The sequence below is a fragment of the Aplysia californica genome, unplaced genomic scaffold, assembly GCF_000002075.1.
Source record: "Aplysia californica isolate F4 #8 unplaced genomic scaffold, AplCal3.0 scaffold00238, whole genome shotgun sequence".
In the NCBI taxonomy this organism is placed as follows: Eukaryota; Metazoa; Mollusca; class Gastropoda; order Aplysiida; family Aplysiidae; genus Aplysia; species Aplysia californica.
Window position 1 is genome coordinate 214,890 of NW_004797508.1, and position 17,623 is coordinate 232,512.

The following is a 17,623-nucleotide window of genomic DNA, read 5'->3' on the forward strand; positions in this document are numbered from 1 at the left end:
CTAAATTTTAGCTGACGTCATTTGTGAACGGTCCTTTATGTTGTTTTTTTTCTTTTTGGTAAGTGTTTTACGGGGCTCGCAACTGCAAAAGGTCATGTGAGCCATATGAGCGTGCGGGACACACCTAACATTTTCAGTGGGTAGGACATTAAAAAATTTTGCCCGGGTGGCGGCCGAAGCCTACTCTTATCAATTTTAGACCATCAAGGGATCTTTAACGTGCGCAACTTGCACATGGGCCCTCCGAAATTTTTCACCCTTGTCCGAGAAGCCTAGGGGTAGATCTTTCTTACCAGAAGATCAAGGGTGTGGTTGAAAGAAAGCAGTAAGAAGGAGCCAAGGAGAAGCAGTAGAAAGGCTACAGAAAGAGTCAGGAGCCCAAGGAGGCGGCCAAAGGTGTGAGGGGTGGGGCAGAAAGTGGAAACGAAAGCAGACGACAGAATATGGCTAGAGAGCAGGAAAGGAGGTGAAAGGAGACAACTTTAGAGAAGAAAATTTTTCTGTCAAAACCCGGATTCGAACCTGGGACCTTTGAATGAGAGGCGAACACCTTAACCTCTAGGCCACGAGAGCCCCCAACGGTCCCTTAGGTTTGCCCAGCATTCAATAACAGTTAACACTAACATCCATGCCTAAACTGGTACTATTAATTCTTTGGGTCTGAAGGGAACATTAGATAGTTTGGTTATCTTTAGCAGGAAAAAGAAAAAGAAAATAATTACTAGCACAGATGGGTTATGATGGAGAGGAAGAAAAAGGGTTGCAACATGATGAAAGTGATTCTGCTTCAGTAAGAGACACATTAGGAGAAATATGTCTAATTCAAATAACAGGACATAGTCATGACCAGTTTCAGTTGCCATGCTTTAACTTTATAACTTCAGAGATGAAAAATGCTGGCAAGTAGAATATGAGAAAACAATTGAAAAAAATCAGACTTCTGAATTCTGAAAAGAACAGACACTCAGGAAATTTTTTTTAAATGAACAGAATTACTTAGAAATGGGCTATGCAAGCGGGGCAGAAAAAGGGTGCAACAGGCTGATAAGTATAGTAATTATATTAATAATAGACAATTGTAATCATATTAATAATGATTTAGATGGTATTATGATGATAATGATCACGGCATTTCTTCATGTAAGTACAATGGCATATCTCTAAGATTCCAAAGCCTATCATCCTGGTTTCCCTGAGAACTATTTTTCTAAAAAATATATTGTGAGCATTACAAGGCACTGGGATCTTATCTTTTGTGAGGACAACAGTCATAATAATGATACATGCAATGGACTATATACACATAGTGCGCAAAGCACTTTCAAACAAAATTAGGAAAACTAAAGCATCGATACTCGTTTGATTGTAGATTTTTACATTTCTCCCCTCTTCAATGCAATTTGGGTAATTTACGAAGCAAGATGCTTTAACCCTGCTGATTGGGACCAAACTGAGTTTGCCATTAAGGGATATCACTTATCATTAGAAAATTGGAAAGACAGATCTCTTTTCCACCTGGGATTCAAATTATTTACGATATGTTCTTTGAGAGCAATAACAACGATAATAATAAACAGCATTTGTAAAGTGCAAATTCAAGCTCAAAATAGCAAACTCTATTAATGTGCTTTACAACCTTAATTATTATTATTCCAGAAGATCTGATACAACTGATAACATTCTGAAACAATCTCAATTTCCAGGGAAGCATACAGTGCAAGCTACCATTTTACAGGCTCTAAAACACTAGCAAACAGACAACATCTTTTGCTGTCTTTGGCCGGGTAGCCATTCCCACCTGGGTGAAGTGAGGTAAATTTGAGTAAAGTACTTTCCCAACGACACAAAGTCGGGCCTAAGCCTCCAATCCCTGAACTCGCAACTTCACGATTATGAGACCGGTAGCCTAATCATTAGACTACCCACAGGTAGAGCAAAGAGTGTGAATACTGTGTCTCACAATAGATGTCCTTCAACACACTCACTAATATGACACATTAATATATTGTGTTTACATGTGGAAAAGTACACACAAGAATGTGTAGTCATAAAGGAAACTCCTGCAACAAGTTTATAACAGGCAGAAAGACAGGCTATTTTTATGGATAAATTATAAATTTCGTGGAATGCAATTAGAGGTGCTTCATCTACCAGGATACACACAAGTTGAGATGACTGTGACTTAAAAAATGGAACAATGCTCTTAATCATTGCAAAATTTCCTCTCCTGTACCAAACCTGCTTTAAAGCACTGTGTTGCAAATTTGTCGCACCCCCTCAACGCAATATAGGCTATATAGATCAATCTAAAGCTTGGGAGAATCACAAAATCAATTTGTCACAGCAGTGATCTTGAACACCCATAACCATTTACAAGGTATCTGAGAAATGCTGAGAGGAGGAATAAATATATCCAAGCCTTGGGATGGTGCAGGCCGAAAACTGAGGGGCATATTATGTCCTAGTAGAGTGACTTGAGTCTTTTTTGACACGGTAGGAGCTCCCAGAGCAAGCGTACCCCATTCTGGCAAATGGAAGACAAAGGCATAGATATCTGTGTTCTGGGCATAGGTTTTCTTTGTGTACCTGAAAAGAAGAAAGAAAAAAAAAGGGTATCATACAACAACAAGTTTACTTAGCTGATGTGATTATCAAGTTACTTTGAATAATTAGAATTTTTATTGGTATTTAATATGTCAGCTTACTTGAAGGGTCTTCTCAGTGTCCCTTAGTATGCTCTGATCATCAGTAAAAATGAAGCTTGATGACTGTTTTATTTTCGGGTTTTAGCTTCTCCATTTACGTTACAAATAGTTAAGGGGATAGTGTAATCCTTGTTTACTCCTGATCAAACTCGGAACCATTGTGTTTTTCCATGTGGTGTCTTTACAGTTGTTTTGTTGTTTTCAGATAATGACATGACATTGTCCAGAAGTTGTCTTCTGATTTCGTATTCTTTCAGCACTGTCCACAGGTTGTCTCGATCTACTCAGTTGAGGGTCTTTTCTTGGTCCACAAAGATAGTGTTAGATTCTTGATCATAATTTAATGCATTTTCACTGAGTTGTCCAAGCGCGAATGAACAATAGGGTGAAGTATGGTGTGGGCTTGCCCACGAGGCTGCTGGGGTAGCCATGAAGGCCATCCCTGGTCACCTTACACTGCACAATTAGAGGGGCTCTAGTGAAGCTTTGACAGACCTAGCAAGCCAACAGTGGATATTAAAATGCTCAAATCAAAAGAAAGGATAAGAAACATATCTAAATAAGGGGGGGGGGGGGGGGGGGGGGGGTGGAGAAAGAGAGACAGAAATGATAGAGGGAAAGAAAAAAAAGTAAGACTTACAAGTAGCCCCTTCTAACCATCATTCAACTGAAACTTCAAAAAGTGGTTCAAAAATACAAGACCAAGAAGAAAGAAAATTTTTTGTAACAGCCACATACCAAACGCTGGGCGTCTCTGTGTCATTCTGGTAGTTCCAAGTACGTGAAGCATACACGGCCTCTCCATTGACCTTGAGCCATGACCCCATCTGTCTCAGCCGCTCCTCGTATATCGGAGTGATATGACCGTGGTGAGGGGGACCCACATTCATAAGCATATTGCCACCGCAACTGAAGAAATAAAATAGACACAAAAAGAAGATTAGAGAGATGTAATATACAGTCTTGCACACACATACCATACTTGTTGAGACGAAAATCTTTTCTTTATAATACAAATTTTGCTACATGTGTGTTTTAAATAAAGTGAAACTCGCTTGAAATTCATTGAAAAAGATCACCTTGATCTTCACCCCAGGCCATGCTGGAGTCATGGGCAATGAGCGGGCTGATGAGTTCGCTGGGAAAGCAAAACCAGAAGGGAAGCTGTGCCCTGACAAACCTGAAATTGTACGCTCAGTCAGGGAAAAACGAGAAAAAGAACAAGAAGAGTCGGAATACCACCATCTTGAGTGACTTCGTGAGCTTGAAATTGGATGGGGCGCCTGCAGAAGTTCAAGACTTAGTGGCAGGAGCAGAAGGCTATGGAATCAACCATTGCTTGGAACCGTCAGCATCTATACACTTCGAGATGTGCTTCTTCAGGGGACAGAGTGCTTATGGGAATGCCCTTTGTGCAGTGATGTCGGTCCTTCAAACAAGTAAACAAGAAACTCGCTTCTGATGAAGTCCCCTGGCCTGACCTCCAAGTTTGTTGAATCCAAGTTATAGGTTTAGAAATTATTATAATGCTACAGAAAATTTAAGTGTCATTACAAATTACACTAGACTCTGTCAAAATGCATGCTGTGTCAAAAATCTGATTAATTCAAACATGCACATTGTTTGAAAAATGAGTTGCATAGCAGTGTGAGACTCAGGCCAGCTAGTCTTAGCATATATGGCAAAGTGTGGTTCCACAGATACCTGTGTGCAACTTATTTTGTGGATCTAAGTCTAGCCTCACTGTTCAGTAGCTGGGGTAAAAATATGACTAAGATGCATCTGCACCCCTGCTGAGTTTCCATTCTGCGAACGCTTACAAGTCCCCCACCCTCCTCAGACAGATGTGCGCACAGTCACGTGTGCTGGCCGCCAATCCGACCTCTCTTGACCTCAGCACACAATAAGCCTAGAAGACACAAGTATCTTGCACACATTAGCAATGCATATGTTGATATGGAAGAAGGCCTCTGATTGGTTTGCATACAATGGCTGTGTGTCTCTGATAGGTAAATCATAATATACAGTGTGTGATATGCAGCAGGTTTACCTGTGTAATGATCTACAATGCAGAGTAATCAACAACCCCTTGGAATAGACAAGAGAAGTATTATTATGAGAGAAACATTCATGAAGACTCATCAGCATGGGCTCATTGCATCATGAGTGAATTAATTGAATCCCAGTTTGCTCATTGATGTGTTTGCTAAACATGGTATTTTGTTGATTTTTATGAATTTAAAAAAAAAAGGAATTCTTTTTCAGGCGAATCAAAGTTTTCATTGAATCCAAGCTTGGTGAATCCGAGTTTCCCTGTGTAGAGATTATACATCATGTATAAGAAAAAAACCTCAGGATATGAAAATCTGTTTGCTATGTGAATGCTAGACTGTATCAATATTCAATTCCAAGCTGATGAGTGTATATATACTATTATAGAGCTCAATGCTATGACTATGACAACAAAGGGAAACTATCAGTACACACGTAAGGTGCTTGACAAGACAATGTTAGAACTGCTCATGGAGTGTTTACACTGAAAGGGAATCAACTGGTAATATGATGTACAAGCAACTGTGGTGAATTATGGATTATGTCCCATATCATTACACCTTTCATGTAAATTAATGTTGAATCTGCTATGACAGAAACATAGGATCTACCTATCAAGTCCCAAACTATAAAGTCTGAACCTCTCAATCCTTCCCTGGAGATAAATTTATGAACCTGTACATTATGAGTACTATGCACAATCACAATTTCTCACGATAATTAACAAAACGCTTCACCTGATGGTTTTCACAAAGGTTTGAAGCAGCTCTTCGATGCTCAGATAATCAGAGAGGTCAGCATTTCGCCGGAAGCCCCATGAATGTCCATCTATAGTCATTGCATTCTCCCATTTATGAGCAAGGAGGACCCCTATGGTGGGAAAAAGAGAAGTTCCCTATATGATGTATAATTTCCTGCTGATAAGTTGTTGTGTCACAACACAAGTAAAAAAAAAAAGTTAGAAATATGCATAAAATTACGTACAAAGAGAAGAGACAACAAAGTTTTTCCCTTTAGGGAAATTTGTTTTAAAATTGAAATTGCGTGAGTGAAAGGAATCCCAAATAGTGCAGAAACTTTGCATAATGAGTATACCTCTATTTACTCATAATTGTATACAGTTAATTACATCAACTACAAATATATGAAAGCTATTGCACTTTTCTTAAGCTACAAACAATCCCACAAACATTGCATTAGGAACTGAGCCAACAGCTAGCCCATTAAAGGGCCACATAATATCGATTGTAAATAGCAAAAATATAATGTTTTTTAATGTTGGTACAGATTATTGCCCAATGAACATCTAATAAGGGACATAATATGACTATCTTTCTACATTAAGAAAAGGAAAATCATCTTTAGACATGTTCATTAAAAGCTGAGAGTGAGAAAACAATTTGAACCACAGAGGAATTAAATGGCATTCTCTCCTAACTTTGCAAAGTCAAAGACTATAATCATAATAAAGAAAGTGCACATTTGTACCTTTGTGTACAAACAATGGCTTGTTACCTCAAAAATCATTTAAAAACTGGATCCTTCACATGATACAAATGGTAACCGAAAATTTTAATACTATGACACAACACAAAGACAAATTTCTTCCTCATTGGATTTAGATTAGTTTTCAGTATAATAGCACAACCCTTTAAAAAAAAAATGTCAATGCATAACAAGTGTGTAAAATTGTGAGATAATCCTTGTAAAATGCATTGGGTGCTCTCACACAAAAAAGCATCGCATAATACAATTATTTATAGAAGTGACTCATGCAACTCTAACTGTTCAGTCCCATGGAATGTTTGTAAGTACCTGGATCAAAACGGTCTCCACAGGTGTAAAATCCTCCATGATGACAGCCGATGTTGGACCCCCAGCGATCATTGACAACAACAGTATCCTTGACAGGGCTGGACACAATGGAAAGTACGATGATAAGGCTTTTTGTTTATGTTTTATTAAGAGTTTTACGGCACTTGCAACACAATTAGGTCATATAAGTGCTGAACATAGATGTATCACATGAGAGTAAAAAAGATTTTTAAAAGACGGAGGAGAAAACAGGATGATAGATGTTTTAAAGGAAAGAAAGAGCAAGCCACACCAGAGTACTTGCTAACCGCACCCACTAACAGTTTTTCTTTTAGAAGTTGTACTGCACATGTTCATCATTTGCCTTCATTCTTCTTGAAGTAAATAAGATCCCAGACTCAGAATAAGTAAATTTCAAAAGAAGAGTACAGTCAAAATTGTCCAAGACAAAGCACCTATTGTCAAGGAGAAAAATGGTTGTCTTAGACAGGCGGATATCTTTGACAGAGTCATTATAATAGAAAATGATGCAAAGGGGAAGTGTGAACAGGTTCTTTGGCTGTTAGAACAGATCTCAAACTAAATTTGCTTATAGTAATTTATTGAAAGGCCTGCAAGCACTAGATCTATACACATAGGCCTAGTCTTGCAGATGAAAGCGTGCTCCAGCAAAATGTAAATACCAAAATGACTAAAAAGACATCTAATTTCAATTTTTGACTAAGATTTGAGAGTTGTTCGAAATCATAAGGAAGACTGGGAATGTGGGGATGAGAAGGGTGAGGAAAGTGACACTGTGAAGACTTAGGTCCTAATAGGTCAAGACTGGGCCAAAACCAGGCAGAGGCTGACGAGCTTAGCAAAAAATTAGTGATCACAGTTGGAACGTACACCCGCTGGCAACAATGAAGTTTAACTTATGAGCAAGGTTACGAGTTAACAATTATAATAAAGGGTGGTTTACTCTGCTCACTGTCTCTAACACATTTCTAGACACAGATTAGTCACAGCTTAACTCATTCGCTAAGTATTATTTTCGGCTTGTGGAAGAATTTTTTTCACAAAGGCGAAATGAGATGATGACTAGTGCGCATTTCAAAGGTCTTTGGGGCCACAAATTCAAATAAATATTAACATATTATACACCGAAATTTTCAGTATGATTTGTAGAATACATCTGTAATGTTTATAGGTTCATTTTTCAACTTTGGTTCCTGTAAGAGGCGATTATGCAACGCATTTTTGCTTGGATGAGGATAAAATTTGAAAAAAAAAAATTAATCATCTTCGGTGAAACTAAAAAAATATGTTTGCACCTAGTTCAAATGATACATCAAAATAACCATAGATTAATATAAAACTGGAAAATATAGAAAAATTTGCAGTTATTTATATACATTCCATAAAATTTGCAAATTTGGATCGTGACATCGGATACTGAACCCCCCCCCCCAAATTTTATTATCTTGAAAAAAGGACAAGATGCATTCACAAACAGAAAAAAACACTTGTATCGTATATGGAATTATTCAGAATTGCATTTGGAATAAACCTAAACATGTCCTGAGTGGTACTTTTTGTGTAATTTCACCCCCAAAAATAGTGATTTTTGGGAGAAAAAATAATTTGACCCTGAAAAATATTGATTCCTCAAAAAAATAGAGCAATGGCAATTTGAGCCCAATTGTGTCTCAATATTCTAAAGAAGAGTCCTACATTTCTTTAGTGGGCAAAATAATTAAATATTTTGTTGTGGAAAAGTAGTAATACTGGGGTCTGGGCTATAATTTGAGCATCGCGATAAAACAAAGTCGCATAAACTTCGAAATTGTGTTTCAAAACTGAATCAAAACTTCCGAATTGCGGTGGAAACGCTTGTCCCGCAAGTCAATATTATATTATGACCTTTATTTTAACATGGATATGTGGATTGGAATAGAATCTAAGCTAAAACTGAAGATCGGTTGTCGAGCCGTCGGGGGCGGCTTAGCGTACGGACGGCACTTTAGCCGCGCCTCCCCTCACGGCTCGGCGTAGCGAATGAGTTAACAACCAGTAAGTAAAAAAACAACCTTAATGGAATGTGAGACTTACTCACCTGCTGTTGTACAGCCAGGCCAAGAACTCGCGGGACTTCCAATAGACATCCGGAGCCTCGCTGTCTCCGTCAGACCACACAATCTCCGGCTTGTACTTATTCACAAGTTCATAGAGCTCAGGAAGAGTTTTTTGCTGGGAAGTGACAAAGTTTATTTGGTTGTCAGCAACAAGAACTTCCTCGGTTGTAAGCATTCTCTTGTTTGTTCGAGTAATGAGAAGTGCCTAGAATCTACATCATAATAGCTGTGAAGTGAAGGGAAAAGAAACATAGACAGATTGGAAAAAGAACAGAAATATGACCTACCAGTGTGGCACCCTCTTACCACCAACAAAAATTCTCTCTAGTTCAAGCACAGAAAGCAGTACAGGAGCAGCCAGCAATGGCTCAACAGGCAGTTTTTGTTGATTGTGACATTCTTCGTATTCGATGTCATATGCTTTTAATGTGTGCACACAAGTAAGAAACAAATATTGCACGGCTGTTTTATTTTTTCATTTATCAATTAGACCAGAGAGCCCATTAAACAAGAGTAAAAAAAGACTGTATCACTTGAAACGGACGGGAATTAAACATCAAACTGCTTAGAACATGAGTTTTTTAATTGAAGATTCTGATGTCAAAATTAATCACTATTTTTTTCTACCCAATAACTTTATTGATTTAAGCCAAGAACTGATTGGCCTCTAGTTAGTAACTCGCTAAGATTGGCATCGTTCTTACCTGCCATATTTTTTTAGAGAAACTAGCACAATTTCTCACATATTTTTAATTCTATCTGCTTTCTTAACAGACATTTTGAAATGAGTGTGCATACCTGGGTTTTCTTAGAGTTTTCTACACATTCCATGAGAACATTAAGTAATAGTCTAATGGTTAGGCTACTGGACTTGTAATTATGCCCGTTTGGAGGTTCAAGCCTCAGGCCTGATGTTGTGTCCTTGGGAATAGCACTTCATATTAATTTCCTTCAGTTCAACCAGGTGTGAATGGGTACCCGACAACAGATAGCAAAATATCAGCTTCCACTGTATGCTTCCTAGGAAGTCTTTACAAATTAAATTACCATAATAACATAATATATCATCATCCTCATCATCATCATCAATGTCTTTCTCCCCTGGGTATAGGCCACATACCAGCTCCTTCCATTAATCTCTGTCCTGAGCCATCCTTCCCAGCTCATTCAAAGTGAGCTTCATCTCTCTCATGTCCCTTTCCAAACATCTCCTCCAAGTTTCCCGTGGCCTACCCCTACCTCGTGCTCCCTGTGGGTTCCCTGCAGTGACTGTCTGCTTGTGATGTTTCCACAGGGTTTTCTTAAGGTGTGTCCTATCCATCGCCCCTTTCTTAGTCCTATTTCTACTTCTACATCCTTTTGTCCTGTCCTTTCCCACAGCTTTTCATTTCTTTTTCTATCCTGCCACTTAATTCTGAGAAAATACTCCTCATACATCAGTTGATGAAAGTCTGGACTTTATTCAGTGCTGTCTTTGTTGTCTTCCAAGTTTCGCAGCTGTTGAGCAGCATAGACGTTGGAGTTAAAGAGTCGAATCTTGTAGCGAAGTGAGATGTTGCTTGCTTTCCAGACTTTTGATAATTGATTGAATGCTGACCTTGCCTTGGTGGTTCTAGCTTTAACATCTGCCTCGGTTCCATCTTTACCAACAATGACACTTCCAGCATAATATAATGAATGTCAAAAATTAACTCAGTCTACACTTAGAAAAAATCCCTCTTTACAAAAGGTTTAACAAAAAGACTTACTTCGACAAAGTCTTGGGTGAGAAAAAGGTGGCTTTTATCTCTCATGTACAATGGGTTGAACCATTCGTATAGAGAGTGGTAGATTCCAAACTTTAAATCAGTCTGACTTCGTGTCGCATTCATCAACTCTCCTATGAAATTAGATATTTTAGAAAATGGTATCATAAATAAAAGTAACAGAAACAAAAAGAAGCAAGAAATACAAAAATGGTGAGTAGGAACGTGGGGGATGTCATAAAGCAAAGGTACAAAGACATATTTCATACAAGACAGGGACAATGACCTATATAGATTACACTTTGAAAATTTGTACATATATATCTTCATCAAGTTCAAAACAAAAAAAAGTCGGAACGATAATTAAAGTCTATTTTTAACAAATAAAAGAATACTAAACAAGAAAATGGGAAATAAGAGATCTATGAGAGGCTAAAATATGGGTATACAGTATAACACGGATCGGTTGAACACAGAAAACTCTAAATCAAGCATCCCTTGAACTGTGCCTGCGGTCCTGTTTTAAAAATTTTAAAATCTTTGTAAGATATCCCTCGAATTACAGACCCCTTGAACTATCGAGGCCTGTTCCGACGAATTCGAGCTTTCCGTACTCATTGCTGAGGGCCTACGACTATACTTGTATCTAGGCAGCCTACTGACTACGAAACAATCTCTTTGTCTCTATAAATTTTTCTCCAGTCCATTATTTCCAAGTAGAAAAAAATACTACTTCAGACTAGAGTTAGAGTTTTTGCACTTCCGTACGGTTATTGTCCGCTAATTTTGCAGCTGTTTGGAGGGAAAGTTATTGCAGTTTTAGTATGAGTAGGCTACCTAAATTTGTGGTTGTCAGCCCAGGTGGGTGTGTCTGCTTAGGGAAGCAACTCAAGTGGAAATGTGATAAGACCTCCGGAAACTAAATGTGTATTACTCAATGAATGGCCAAGTTTTAGTTTTACAAAAAATGGTAAAAAATAAATGGAAATATGAGATCTAAAAGTGGAGGTAACAAAAAGAAGAAACCCGAAAAAAAATTAATCTTCCTTCAAATTTTCTTGGAACAGCAGTAATTGTATAAATTTCACAGCCAGCTCACAGTGATATTCTTAGATTAGAAAGTGACTTACAAATATTTCAATTTGATGAATTATTTACCAACAATATCTCTTTTGGGGCCAACATCCACAGAATTCCAGTTGAATGAATACTTGGAGTCCCAGTTATTGAATCCTTCATGATGCTTTGCTACAAACACAAGGTACCTGAAAACAAAATGAAATAAGTAAAGAGATAACTTTCTAATTCTGCTGATTTTTCAAGCTTTAGCTAAAGGAAAGTTTCATGGGTATGACTAAAGAATTCATTCATGTGATCTTAATTACCCTAACTTATATTAATACCAGGCAAAGACTGAAACTTATTAAGTCAGGCTTCTTTTTAAAAAGCAAACAATGGTCTCCATCTTCATTCCATTTTCCCCCGTTACTGTAAAAAAAAGGGGGACATAAAGTTGGATAAAAATATCAATAAACTTGCCTAGGCGTAAAAGCTAATAATGAACAAGCTAACAGCAACATGGGAATATTCCATTGTTTGACAAGATTAATTCAACAATATCACAAAACTAAACAAAATTACAAGAGAGCAAAATGAACTTTATACAATCTGCGACTAAGATTATTGCACATTCTGGTAGATATAATGACAAAAACACCTACCTTGCACCAGACCTCTGGAAAAGTTTCGCCCATTCATTAGCATTAAAGAATTCTGCCGTAAACGCTTTTGCGAAGTCTGCATATGTGAAATCTGGGCGATAGTTCTTCCTCATAAAATTGACAACTCCAGGATACCTCCAACCTTTCCAGTCATACCAAAACCACTCTGAAGAAAACTCTTCGGAACTCAAGGAAAAGCTTGGAACTGAGAAGACACCCCAATGCACAAAAATGCCGAGCTTTGCGTCATCATACCATTGTGGTAAAGGACGGGAGTCCAGCGACTCCCATGTGGGCTTATAATGACCAGCAGTCAATAATGTCATCTGGGTTATGCTCAGCAAAAGGAACAATATTGAGGTGCTTTTTAATTTCAATCCATCTCTTATGAAACTCTTGCTCTCCATTGCCACACCTGAAATTTATGAAAACATTATCTATTATGGTTGCAAACAGCAGAAAGGGAGAGAGAGAGAGAGAGAGAGAGAGAGAGAGAGAGAGAGAAAGAAAGAGAAAGAGAGCACAAGCTAGGGAGTGAGGGAAATGATAGATATAGACATGTGATCGGAAGGTCTTCCACTAGAGATGTACTAGAGAATCTACATCTCTTGATTTACACTATTTATTTCAAGTGACTTTCTGACAAAGCTAGAGAACGAAACAGAAAAAATGATCAAATTGTTTTCACACGCATTTTTAATCCTAACAGCTGCATTACTTCCCTCACAAGTTACCAGTTCTCATTCCTTCAGGCTCAATCGCGTACAAATTTCAGGCAATCATGTACGAAAAAATTCGGGAACAGTGTGTGCTAGATTGTATCTCTTTAAAAAGCAAACACCATCCTTTGAACGTCAGTATTTCGGTTCTTTTTCAGCGGTAGAGTTCCCACCCCCCTCATTTGAGCCTCCTAGATCTACATCGAGATTTATATGTTTGATTTGATGCACGGCGAAGCTAAGATCAAACCTAACAACTGCAAAACATCAAATTATGATAATTCAGCCAATGATAATTGTAGAAATATTTTTTCTGCCTGCAAAACTGCGCATTTCCGCAGATCAGCAGACAATGAATCTCAATGATATATATATATATTATATAGGCTAAAAACTAACTATAAAGTTTAAAATAATAAGGGTCTTCTGAGATGGACTCTACCGATAAAACCCTGCCTTTCCTCAGCAGGGTCTAAAGCCTTTATTAATAATTGATCACTGATTCACTGGAAGGACTTCCATAACCAGCGATATAGTCTACTACCCAACAAACACAATAAGAAGAGACCTAACCCTAACCCAAACCCCTCTATTCTTCTCTGTCTCAGAGTGGTCGCTCTTACAGAAGTCCTCCCAATTCATCTACCAGGGTTGCAGAGGTTAAATTTCCCCATCCTGGCTGTACTTCCAGTCAATCTAAACTTTAACTGTATACAGCCTAGGCCAAATACTACTTTCCTACAGCCTGCTACCGCCCGCTAATCAACACTCCTCACCCTTACGTCAAGCCTTCTGGATTTCGTCTCTGGATATAAACAAATGGATCGTGGACTTTAACGGATGGAACTACAAGATCACCTAGATCACAGGACACTCGATACATCCCTTTGTCCTCTGCAAGTTGAATCAGCTCATAAATGGTAATAATGCCGCTTATATAACATTCCAATAATTTAATATAAAATTATTTACAATTCTCCGAGACTCACCATTTCGTGTTTTCATTTTTTATTTTCTTAGTGCGAACACTGCTACCCATCCAACCGCCCCCGTGTAATGCCTTTTTGAATTGAGCTCTTCTTTTCAGAAATCGAAAACGGACTGATTTGTTGTAGATATCATTCAATACCTGCCTAAGTCCTTAGTCCAAGCCCAAAGCGTTGCAAGGGCAAGAAAAACTATGACTATGACAATGAATATTGTGCACTTGCATTGTTGCACTTAAAGTTTTCCAGTGACAAAGGTTAGTAAACCAAATTACTTTGTAGAAGAAACCAGAACATACAAGTTCCAACATCTTCCTCTGCTTCCTTTCTCTGCTGGTCTACTGGGTACACATTCATTGGTACACATTTCACAGGGCACTACAGGCAGGGTCTACCGTCGGTTATTTTACTAATATGAATTTCTATAGATTATATTTGATTCTCATGTGAATGAATGAATGAATGAATGGAATTAAAGACACGTCTGACATTTTACTTGACTAGAATCTAGATCTAGATCTAGTCTAAATCTAGATCTAGTAAAGATTCTGAGAGTAGTCTAGTAGATCAAGAGTAGAGATCTAGATCTAGGTTTGGTGATCTTGTGTCTTTAGTTCCGTTCGTTTAAGTCCACCACCCATTTGTTTACATCCAGAGAAGAAATCCGGAAGCCGGAAGTCTTGATGACCAAATAGGCAACACAAAGAACAGGGATGCAACCTAACTGAAAACATCAAATATATGGTATAATTCAGGGGGGACACCCCCCATCTCTTTCCATATAAAATTAGGTCCCCCTGAAACCCCCCTTCTCTTGACTCTTGGGGCCCAAACCGGCGAATAATAATTGAGGGTGGGAACTGCCGAAAAAGGGCCATTCTTTGCTTGAATTTTGATTTTCTCCCCATCGATTATCTGGCAATTCAGGGTCTTTGGCGTTCAGCTTTGGACTTTAAAGAACGAAACTACAAAATCGCCCTAGGTTCTTCTGTCTAGATTCTAGATATCTAGATAAAATCTAGATCTATATCTAGTCTAAATCTAGATCAAGATCTAGATTTGTTCTAGATCTAGTAAGAGAAGTGTATTTTATATTTGTACATGCAGTGGCTATGTTCACGGCACCATGAACGTAGTTTGCAGGCTATGTTCACAGTGCCCTGAATACTGAATGTAGTTTGCAATTTAAAAATGATTTTGCTCACTTCACCCCCTACCCTTTTCCCTTCTTTTTTTCACCCCCTCCCACCCCTCTTCCTGCCTTGACCTTCATTCTCCCTTGTTTCTTCGAATGACTTTTGTTTTCGAATTGTTGAGCGTTGCCGGGTCCACACACGGGAAGAGGATCAAAATCGTGTTCCACCTGCTGAGCGAGCAAGGCCTTGTCATCAACCGCGGCTGTTTTGCTGTGCCTGCCTTCTTCTTCCGTAAACTCTGTTGCATTCGGACCACCGCTGCATTATTTTTCAGCATTCCTGTGCTGTTTCCTCATTCACTTTGAGCGACCATAGCATTTCTGTCATGCCTCTGTGCAAATGGTGAATGATTCAGGACGCGGTGAATATAGCCTGCAAACTCCATTCACAGCGCCTTGAACATAATAATTTTTAAAAAATTAAAAATTACACTTTTATTTGTCCCAGAAGGGCACTTTGTTTTACAATGGCAAACATACATACATAGATACATAATTATAAATGCGTACATACGTAAATACATACATGCATAAATACATACATAAATACATACATAAATACACACTATTACACAAATACAGAACAGTTTACTAACAATGCCACTGTCGGTCGCCACTGTACAGCGCCCTGTAGTCACTACATTATATTAATGCCTCTTTATATGCTGTTGCAGAGAAGACTAAATTTTTCTCTATTTTATAGTATTGTATGCAAATTCATTAAACTGAAACTAGGTTTACTTTATTTTAGCCTAATTTGGTAAATTTTAACTTTCACTCCTGCACACAGATGATCAGCATTTAGTTTAGGTGTCAAACCTCCACAATAATTGGCTGAAGAATAGGCCTACACATATGGCCATGGTATTCTTCTTTCCCTCCTGTCTAACACTTAGCTATGGATATTAAGTCCTATTTGTGTAAAACTGATAAAGATGAACCAGAAAAGTGCTACACGTACGTATACCTGGGCATAAGATGGGAGTGATTTAAGTAAAATATTACCGATCCATTATTATGTACGAAGGCTTTCCCATGGAAAACCGGAAAAGGTCCATAAAAGCAACAGTCTTTGTCCTTTTATTATAAAGATGTAACACATCATATCTCAATATGTGCTTTATTTCTCAATGTAATCACCATCCCGCTGGAAGCATTTTTCCCATTGATGGATCAGGGAGAAGGTACCCTCCCTGAAGAATTTTTCGTCAAGGGATTTCAACCAATCTTTCATGGCTTCCACGAGGTCTTCGTCGTTGGTGAATCGCTGTCCAGAAATATGGCATTTCATTGGTCCAAAAAGGTGATAATCTGATGGGGCCAAGTCAGGATTGTGAGAGTTGTGTGGTAGAACTTCCCAGCCGAACCTTTGGATTCAGTCTTTTGTGGTGTGTGGCGTTGCGTTGTCATGCTGCAAAAAGACCCCGCTGGACAACCGGCCTGGTCTTTTTTGGTACCCAGCCTCTCTCAACTTATCAAGAGTCTGAAAGTATCTGTTAGCCTTAACAGTTTGTCCTGGTTCCAGAATGTCAAGAAGCATTTAACACCTTTAGCATCCCAGAAAACCGTGGCCATGAGTTTCTTCACAGATGGCTGAACTTTAAACTTTTTCTGGGGAGGTGAAGACGTGTGCTTCCAAACCATTGAATCCATCTTCGTCTCAGGGGTCTTATGGTGTATCCAAGTCTCATCACCTGTAATAATGCTTCTCAGCAATGCTTCATCGTATTGTTGGAGGTCTCCAGATGCGTTAATGACACCCGTGACAGCTTGGCGACAACGATTCAACAAAGTCTGAGAATCTTCAACTCGTTGCGTCTTGTGGTCAGCTGTCAGCTCTTTTGGGATCCTTCGAGCAGAGACCTTTCAACACATGTAGTGTAGCTCGTCAAACACCATCCTATGGACAGTCGACTTTGAAGTGTTTAACGACTCAGAAATTTCGCGAATTTTTAAGCGCCTATCAGTTTGAATGAGTTTGTTAACATGACTCTTGTTGTCCTCAGTCTTGGCAGAAAAACAAGGTCGTGGGTGAACTTTGTCATTGACATCCGTATGCCCGGCTTTGGACTTACTACACCACTCATATACCTGTGACTTTGCCATCACTTTTTCTCCATAAACTGACTTTATTTCAGTGTGTATTTCTATAGGTTTGAGACCTTTTGCGGTCAGAAACCGAATGACAGAACTCACTTCTACCCTTGACCAAGTTTTCAAGGGGGTAGCCATCTTTGGAGAACTGCTGTGTTCATTTGGTTTGTGCTATGCTCATGGTGCTTTTTGTTTTACAAGTGTGCATTTACAGAATGTGGAAATATTGAATAGTTTTCAAATTACAGCCAAATTCCGGTTTTCTGTGAGACAGCCCTCGTATTTCCATCTGGAAAACTGATTTAAAAATAAAATCAAGTGCTGTAATTAATGTCAGGTCAGCCTTAGTGCTGCTACCATAATGACAGTAGATGGTACTACCTGCAGCTGTTCCTACTGCCTTGTAGGTGCATACGGGAGTATAAAAGGCAAAGGGAGTAAACACTGAACAAATCCTAAGGCAGTCGACAGGGA

At 38.6% G+C, this 17,623-nt stretch overlaps 1 protein-coding gene across 2 annotated transcripts in view; it reads right to left on the reverse strand.

Annotated features, from left to right (window-relative positions):
- LOC101845931 (alpha-L-fucosidase) overlaps nucleotides 1-12,573 on the reverse strand; it is a 22,932-nt gene extending 10,359 nt beyond the window's left edge. The window contains exons 1-8 of one of the 2 annotated variants that reach the window (XM_035970221.1): nucleotides 12,156-12,573; nucleotides 11,593-11,699; nucleotides 10,438-10,568; nucleotides 8,671-8,804; nucleotides 6,573-6,670; nucleotides 5,495-5,627; nucleotides 3,444-3,614; nucleotides 2,519-2,586 (exon numbers count right to left, since the gene is read on the reverse strand). In XM_035970221.1, coding sequence (XP_035826114.1) covers nucleotides 2,519-2,586; nucleotides 3,444-3,614; nucleotides 5,495-5,627; nucleotides 6,573-6,670; nucleotides 8,671-8,804; nucleotides 10,438-10,568; nucleotides 11,593-11,699; nucleotides 12,156-12,562 — 1,249 coding nt within the window. In that variant the 5' untranslated portion in view covers nucleotides 12,563-12,573. Of the gene's footprint in view, nucleotides 1-505; nucleotides 2,587-3,443; nucleotides 3,615-5,494; nucleotides 5,628-6,572; nucleotides 6,671-8,670; nucleotides 8,805-10,437; nucleotides 10,569-11,592; nucleotides 11,700-12,155 lie in introns of those variants that run through there. The other variant, XM_013083521.2, reaches the window with a different exon arrangement.
- Between the last annotated feature and the right edge of the window lie 5,050 nt (nucleotides 12,574-17,623).